At 46.9% G+C, this 8878-nt stretch overlaps 1 protein-coding gene across 6 annotated transcripts in view; it reads left to right on the top strand.

Annotated features, from left to right (window-relative positions):
* Window positions 1-8878, top strand: part of lyst (lysosomal trafficking regulator) — a 432206-nt gene that overhangs the window by 216612 nt on the left and 206716 nt on the right. For all 6 annotated transcript variants that reach the window (XM_070884660.1, XM_070884659.1, XM_070884658.1 and 3 more), the window contains one exon: window positions 5974-8044. In XM_070884660.1, the coding sequence (XP_070740761.1) occupies window positions 5974-8044 (2071 nt within the window). The remainder of the gene's footprint in view (window positions 1-5973; window positions 8045-8878) is intronic.

The raw sequence follows: 8878 nt of genomic DNA, 5'->3' as shown, positions 1-8878 counted from the left end.
TCCATAGCCTTTGCTGTATCCAGTGCACTCAGCTGTTTCTTGTTATCATGTGGAGTGAATGAATTGGCTGAAGACTGGCTTCTGTGATGGTGGGGACCTCAGGAGGAGGCCGAGATGGATCATCCACTCGGCACTTCTGGCTGAAGATGATTGCAAACACTTCAGCCTTGTCATTTGCACTTGCGTGCAGGGCTCCGCCATCATTGAGGATGGAGATATTCATGGAGCCTCCTCCTCCCATTAGTTGTGTAATTATCCACCACCATTCAGGATTGGATGTGGCAGGACTGCAGAAGTTTGATCTGATCCATTGGTTGTGGGATCGCTTAGCTCTGTCTATTATAGCATGCTGCTTCCACTGTTTAGCATGCATATGTAGCCCTGTGTTGCAGGTTCCCCAGGTTGGCACCTCATTGCTGTCCATGGGATCTTGCTGTACACACGTCACCCTGCAAGCACCAACACAGAATGCAGAGGTCTTCCGAAACAGAAAGGGATACCACTCCCTAAAGGTTCAGCTGGACTGCGACCACACTCAGCGCATCCTCAGTGTCAATGCCTACTATCCAGAGAGCACACATGAAGCTTTCGTATTGCATGAGAGCACTGTTTCAGCGACAAAGACAAGGTCAGAGCTGGCTGATCAGGACAAAGGATAAGGCCTGGTCACCTGGCTCATGACCACCCTCCGGAACTCTGCCACAGAAGCCGAGCAGCGCTATAATGACAGCCATGCAGCCACCGGCAACATCATTGAACAGACAATTAGCGTGCATTGGCAGTGCTTCCGATGCCTGGACCACTCTGGAGGCAGCCTTCAATACTCCCCTCAGCAGGTCTCTGAGTTCATTGTCGTCTGCTGCATGCTACACAACTTAGCCATCATGAGGAGACAGGCATTGCCAATGGGGATTGCAGGACCACCTCAGGAGGAGGAGGAGGAAGAGGAGCCTGGCGAGGAAGCCAAACCGCAATCACCACGACTACGGGAGGCAGCATGGAGATGTGGCCGCTGCAAGAGCCTTACGTAGGCAGCTCATCATTCACCGGTTTGCTTGAATGGGGAACATTTGAGCGTTGCCACCATGCTGACGAATGTACAAATGAGATACAAGACACCAATGTCGAAGAACAATTTTTACCAACATGTAGCACACTCAATATTTCACTGAACCCTGATATAATCGAATGGTTGACCACTTATGAACACATTACTGCTTCCTGCAATTCACAACATGTTAAAAGAATAACTGCATCCTGCAGTGCACAAAATTGAAAGGCTCCATGGTTATTTCCCAGCCATTATTACGACTTGGAGAGACATCGCCCTTTCCCACCCCCTCCTTTCCTTCAACCCCCTCCCATGCCTGTTCCTCCTCACTGAGGCCTCGGGGCATACAGCACGGCTGCTGTGTTGGGGTCTCGGACAATGGAGACCGTGTCTGAGGACGCACTAGACCAGTTCCTGGGCTGGAAGGCCCGGCTTTCGACTGGGGCACCACTTCCTCGGTGTTACGAGTCACAGGTGGATGGGGTGTCAACCATCTATGGTGCATGGTTGGCGAGTGAGTGGTGGGATCGAGAATGCTATCATTCTGAGGATTGACACCACCTCCCATTTCCATGGAGCCACGCACACTCTGACAGGGCTGGGCCTTAGTAACGGGAGCACGATGTGTCTCAACACCTTGCTGACCTGCTTTGGCACCATCACTTCCTTATTAAACAGTGGGGAACGTAGAGTATGGATGCAGACATGGACTGCATCACCTGCCCAAGCTCTCAAGCAAAGCTAGTGCATGTGATGCGGCCAAGTCTGCAGCATGATCAATGGCACGTGCCACACACTCTACAACTCCACTGTTGCTTCTAGAGGCCACCAGCCTCTGCGTGTGGGCAATGGTGGCCTCGCTGGACTCCCGACTTACAACAACAATCTGCGACGTTGCCTCCGCTTGTCAGTGCTCACTTGGGATCCCGTCCCAATGCATCAATAAGGTCACGGTTCATCACTGCGCGCTCCCTGGACATTTCCAACAGTACCACTTCAAGGTCTGCCTGTCTGTTAGCAGACCGACTTTGCCGACTCGCCCTCCAGAGTTATGGCCTGTGGGATTCCACCCCGGCACTGCGTTGCTGTACACCACTGGGGCCAGGAGCCCCCGATTCCTCAAACCCCGGGAATATTGCGTTGTCCCCTGAAGAGCTTAATCCAGAGGGTGCGACTGGTGGGCTCAGATGCTCTGCCAGATCAGTGCCCTCCATTGCCTTGTCCTCATCCGCATGGCCTGAAATGGAGGCCTCCCTCGAGGGATGGTGCGCCTCTGGTCATCTGGAAGTAGAAAACAGCAGACGAGTGGCTAGCAGCAGGGGAGGGGCATGGTGTCATGAGGAAGGTGGCAAAGCACAGGTTCATTTGAGGGCCGCCGCTACTCCATTATATCTCACAGCGCAGTGGATTCAGTAGCACGATAATGTACATGCTCTCACTACCCGAAGGGGGCTCAGCATCGCCCCCGACAACTGTCCGAACTGATACTCCAATGAGGGCAGAGACCCTCTCCTCCACGTCTGTTGGTGGTAATGTTTGAGACCCCGCCTATCTGGAGCTGCTCCCTCCGGTTGTGAGAATGCTTTGACTCCAAAGGGAAAAATAGGAAGGGTCTCTCTGCTGTTGGGCCACTTATGCCTATCACAGTTGAATAGGTGATACTGTGTTAATGTTGCATAAGCCTCCTTTCAATCTGTTGTGATGTTGCATGTCATCCATCATTCTGCTGGTTAGAAGCATCTACCATGGGAGATGTAAGTGATCTTTCAGAAAGCAGTTGGAGTTCATTGACGGAAGATTTTGTTGAGAATTATGAAATATTTATTTAAATGCTTATCTACCGCCATACCTTTTCATCTATTTTTGCAATCTATCTTAGCCAACTCGTTCTTCATACCTATGTAATTGGCTTTACTTAAATTTAAGACTCTAGTTTCAGACATAGGCAAATCACTCCCAATTTAATGTGAAATTATATCACATTATGATTACTCTGCCCCAGAGGATCCTTTACTATAAGATTGCTAATTAAACCTGTCTCATCACACAATACAAGATCTAAAATTTCCTGGTTGGTTCCATGACGTATTGTTCTAGGAAACTGCATTCCATGAACTCGCCCTCCAGACTACCGCTGTCAATTTGATTTGTCCAGTCTTTATTAAGATTAAAGTCCCTCACGATTATTATATTACCTTTGTTACAAGCTCCTACTATTTCTTGATTAATATTCTGTCCAACAGTATAGCTACTGTTACGGGGCCTATATACTACCCCCACCAATGTTTTCTGCCCCTTGTTATTCCTTGTCTCCACCCATACTGACTATTTCCTGATCCTCCGAGCCGAGATCCTTTTTCTCTACTGTCCTTATGTCATCCTTTATTATCAGGGCTACCACCCCTCCTTTTCCATTCTGCCTGTCTTTTCGAAACGTCAAGTATCCTAGAACATTTAGTTCCCAACCTTGGTCACCTTGCAATCACGCCTCTGTAACAGCTATTAGATCACACGCATTTATTTCTGTTTGTGCCACTAGTTCATCTATCTTGTTATGAATGATTTGTGCATTCAGATGAATAGCCTTTAATTTAAATTTTTTTATAATTATTCCCTGCTTTGACCTTATTCTCTGTTGCACTGCTACTGTTAAACTCTGCCTTTCCTGTCACAATCTGTTTGTTTATTTTTACCCAAATCGCTACTCTGCTCTATTGCCTTGCCCTTTCTCTTTAGCTTTCTAAATTTACCCTCACCGGACACCCCCCCCACCCTTTTTTAGTTTAAAGCCCTATCTACAGCCCTAGTTATTGGATTCACCAGGATGTGTAACCCATCCCGACGGAACAGCTCCCTCTTTCCCCAGTACTAGTGCCAGTGCTCCATGAATTCAAACCCCACACCACTCTTTAACACTCTGATCTGCATGACCTGATGCCAATTTGCGCGTGGCTTAGGTAGTAATCCAGAGATTATTACACTTGAGTTTCTGTTTATTAGTTTAGACCCTAGCTCCTCAAACTCCCTCAGCAGAACCTCACTTTTAGTTCTACCTATCTCGTTGGTTCCTACATGGGCCATGACAACTGGATTCTCCCTCTCCCACTCCCAAGTTTGTCTCCAGCCGCGAGGAGATATTCTTAACCCTGGCACCGGGCAGGCAACACAACCTCCGGGGCTCTCTCTTGTGGCTGCAGAGAACAGTATCTCCCGATTATACTGTTGCCTACCACTACCACATTCCTTCCTTCTCCCCCTGTACAATTGTGCCGTGGTCAGTTTGCCCATCCTCCCTGCAGTCTTTTTCATCATCCAAACAGGTAGCATGTACCTCGTACCTGTTGGACAAGGTCAAGGGCTGAGGCTCCTCCATCACTACAACCTGGGTCCCCATACCTGCCTGACTCTCAGTCACATTCTCCTGTCCCTGACCACTGACGAACTCTAAAGTACTACTTAACCTAAAGGGTGTGACTGCCTCTTGGAACAAAGTGTCCAGGTATCTCTCCCCCTCCCTGATGCATCGCAATATCTACAGCTCATACTCAAGCTCAACAGCTCTGAGCTGAGCTTCGTCGAGTTGCAGATACTTACTGCAGATGTGGTTGTTCGGGGTCACGATGCTCTCCAGAAACTCCCACATGCTGCACAGCCCCTGCCCTGCCATCTCTAACCTTGTTTTATGTATTAATTAATTAATTAGTGAAAGCTTTTATTAACTCTATTTTAGTTTTATTGTTTATTTTATCTAGTTTAAGTTATTAACTTAATAAGTACTAGCAAGTTACAGTTTCTCAGCTCTTAATTTAACCCCCTTCCCTAACTTGGAAAGGAAAAAAGCTGTAATACTCATCAACTAATCACCTGCCTGCTCTCCTGTGATGTAACTCTTTGATTTTATTTTTGTTTTGAATCAGAGCCTCACCGCTGTCGCTGCTTTAATTCAGGTCTTCTCTGGGGCCGCTCTTTACCCTCTGTCGCTGCTTTAATTCAGGTCCGCTCTGGGGCCGCTCTTTACCCTCTGTCGCTGCTTTAATTCAGGCCCGCTCTGGGGCCGCTCTTTACCCTCTGTCGCTGCTTTAATTCAGGTCCGCTCTGGGGCCGCTCTTTACCCTCTGTCGCTGCTTTAATTCAGGTCCGCTCTGGGGCCGCTCTTTACCCTCTGTCGCTGCTTTAATTCAGGCCCGCTCTGGGGCCGCTCTTTACCCTCTGTCGCTGCTTTAATTCAGGCCCGCTCTGGGGCCGCTCTTTACCCTCTGTCGCTGCTTTAATTCAGGCCCGCTCTGGGGCCGCTCTTTACCCTCTGTCGCTGTCACTGCTTTAATTCAGGTCCGCTCTGGGGCCGCTCTTTACCCTCTGTCGCTGTCACTGCTTTAATTCAGGTCCGCTCTGGGGCCGCTCTTTACCCTCTGTCGCTGTCACTGCTTTAATTCAGGTCCGCTCTGGGGCCGCTCTTTACCCTCTGTCGCTGTCACTGCTTTAATTCAGGTCCGCTCTGGGGCCGCTCTTTACCCTCTGTCGCTGTCACTGCTTTAATTCAGGTCCGCTCTGGGGCCGCTCTTTACCCTCTGTCGCTGTCACTGCTTTAATTCAGGTCCGCTCTGGGGCCGCTCTTTACCCTCTGTCGCTGTCACTGCTTTAATTCAGGCTCACTCTTGGGCCACTCTTTACCCTCTGTCGCTCTTTACCCTCTCGCCGCTCCTGCTGCTAAGTCATGGTTGCTCGTAAGCTGTATATCTGTAAATTCAGGGCTTGTACTATTTAACAAATGTGCAACATATTATATAGTTCTTACTCCTTGTTTCCTAGGCAGTAAGTTCTGTATGGTAAGATTATTTTGTGCTAATGTTTTTTTTTGATATCTCAATACTATTTTGGAGCATTTTGTACAATAGTTTTTCATATTTTTTTTTGTTTCTTAGATTATAATCTACCTGCACTAGAAGACCTTTTGTTTACCAAAGAGAGCAAGTATTCTGCATCCAAATCACCTCAGGAAAAACCGGCTCGTACCCCAGACGGAAGCTCAGTTTTATATGCTCAGGTACCATCACGATGCAGCACCAGCAACTGGAAAACCAGGCGACAACGTAGAAACACTCACCGCTACTCTTTGAGGGACGTCAGGAAAACACCGCTTTCCACGTCCGATTCCGAAGCCAATTCGGACGACAAGAGTGCAGTCATGATGAGACAAAGACGACAACAGACTTTGCAGCCATTTGTAACATGCCAACCAAGAGAGGACTATAGCTCCTCTAGGGTCGGTCTGCTCCCGTCCTTAAGAGTTGGAGAAGTTGCACAGGATAGCTCTAGTTTAGAATGTACTGCCATTCCACTGCAAGTAGAAAATATAGAGTCATCCATTTTAAGTAAGATGGAAAATACTCCATTTGATCTCTGTCATGTTTTGTTGTCTCTGTTAGAAAAAGTTTGCAAATTTGACATGGCCTTAAATCACAATCCAGCATTAGCAGCGAGTGTAGTTCCCACATTAACAGAGTTTTTGGCAGGGTTTGAAGACTGCTGCCACGGTAATGTATCTGAAACTGAGGAAGTTGCTGCAGGATGGACAGCAGAACCAGCAGCCCTGGTTCAAAGAATGCTTTTACGAACTGTGTTACACCTGATGTCAGTTGACATAAATTGCAAAGGTAACATGCCAGATACACTGAGGAGAAATATCGCAGACTTGTTGAGGGCGACATTAAAGATTAAGAATTACATTGAAAAGCGCCCAGATCCCTTTGTCCCACGGCCAAAGAAGACTCTGCAAGAGCTCAGCGAAGACTTTTCTTTCTCAAAGTCTCGTCATGAAGTACTACTGGTGCCAGAATTACTTGAAGTGGTTTTGCAAATCCTAATCTGTACCCTACAAACAGCATCCTCCAATCCTTTCTTCTTCAGTCAGGCCATGGACCTCGTCCATGAGTTTACACAGCATCATGGCTTTGAACTGTTCGAAAGTACAGTGCTTCAGATGGAAAGGTTGGTCACAAAAGATGAACCCAAGTCTGTGGAGGCAGCAGAGCATATCAAATCCCTGATTGGTAGTGTCATGAAAATAATCAGCACTGTCAAAAAAGTGAAATCAGAACAACTCCATCAGTCTGTTTGTACACGCAAGCGGCACAGGCAATGTGAGTATTCTCAGTTCATGCACCACCACAGAGACTTGTCTGGCCTCCCAGTCGCAGCATTCAAAAATCAGCAGTCCAAAAATCCTTTTGAGGAGACATCAGATGGTGAAGTTTGCTATCCCGACCGCTGTTGCTGTATTGCAGTGTGCGCCCACCAGTGTCTACGCTTGCTGCAGGAAGTTTGCTTAAGCAGCACTTGTGTGCAAATTTTATCGGGCATACATACTGTGGGAATTTGCTGTTGTATGGACCCAAGATCCGTCATTGCCCCCATGCTTTATGCTATAAAATCACAAACTTTAAAAAACTGTCAGCAGCACATCTTGAGTATTCTGAGTAAATTTATCCTTGAGCAACTTGGTGGTGGGGAGGTTTCCGAGAAAATGAAACAAGCGAGTTGTAATATCTGCACTGTTGATAGTAGCCAGGTACCTGATATTGCAGAGATTCTACATGGAGGCCTCACAGACATTGGTTCTTCATCCAGTCTTGCTAACCCCATTTACAGATCAGATGGTATTCTGCCAAGTGGGGGATCCAGGAACATGTTGCGGATGTGGGAGGCTTTGGAAGCCTACCAAGATCTTCTCTTCATCGATGATGCACAGCTGAGTTTACAGGTTGCTGGCCATATATGCCACCTAATCCAAAAAGGCAATTCTGTGGTTAAATGGCAGCTTTACACTCATATATTTAATGCTGTGCTTCAAAGGGGAGTGGAGCTGTCTCATCATGCGCAGCAGCTAGGAGTAACCACAGCCTGTACCCAAGTGTGTAGCTACCACAACAAATGTTTGTCTCAGGATGTCCTTCAGCTTCACCTGCACACGTTGCCTTCACTCTTTAAATCAAGGTGAGTAAAGCACTGTACCTCTTGTAGTTTACCATTCTATTTTAAAGTGACATACCACAGTTTCATTTTAATAAGCAATTTGAATGTAACAAAACAACTGATGTAATACATTGATGCATCTTAGCTCAGAGGTAGCATTCTTGCCTCTGAAGCAAAAGGTTATGCGTTCAAGTACCCAGTCCAAGCACAAAATCTAGGCTGACACTCTAATGTAGTACAGAGGGAGTGCCGCTCCGTCGGAGGTGCCGCCTTTCGGATGAGACATTAAACCGAGGCACCATCTACCCTCGGGTGGGCATAAAAGATCCCATGGCACTATTTGAAGAAGAGTAGTGGAGTTCTTCCCGGTGTCCTGGCCAATATTTATCCCATAACCAACACGTAAAACAGATGATATGGTCATTTATCTCATTGCTGTTTGTGGGAGCTTGCTGTGTGTAATTTGGCTGCCATGTTTCCTAAATTACAACAGTGACTAGACTTCAAAAAATACTTCATTGGCTGTAAAGAGCTTTGTGATGTCCTGTGGTCATGAAAGGTGCTATAGAAATGCAAGTTTTTTCTTTCTTTACACTGCTACTCTGCGTCACAGATGAATGAGGTCTTGCATGCAATGAATTCTTGAACCCAGTATAGTTGCCGAGCAGTTGCTGAGGCCTATGCATTTTCCTTGAGTTGGAGAGTAATGGAAAATCGAAGGGTGACATTCTCACTCACCTACCAGCAGCTTGAGAATAAGTTAAGAAAAAGGTTAACTTCCCATAGGGAGAGCACACATTACAAAGTGAGCTGGGTAAAGGAAGAAAGAAAATTCATTTAATTTAAGAATAGAAT

The sequence above is a fragment of the Pristiophorus japonicus genome, chromosome 7 (assembly GCF_044704955.1).
Source record: "Pristiophorus japonicus isolate sPriJap1 chromosome 7, sPriJap1.hap1, whole genome shotgun sequence".
In the NCBI taxonomy this organism is placed as follows: domain Eukaryota; kingdom Metazoa; phylum Chordata; class Chondrichthyes; family Pristiophoridae; genus Pristiophorus; species Pristiophorus japonicus.
The sequence above is the reverse complement of the archived record's forward strand: the minus strand, read 5'-3'. Positions and strand labels throughout refer to the sequence as shown.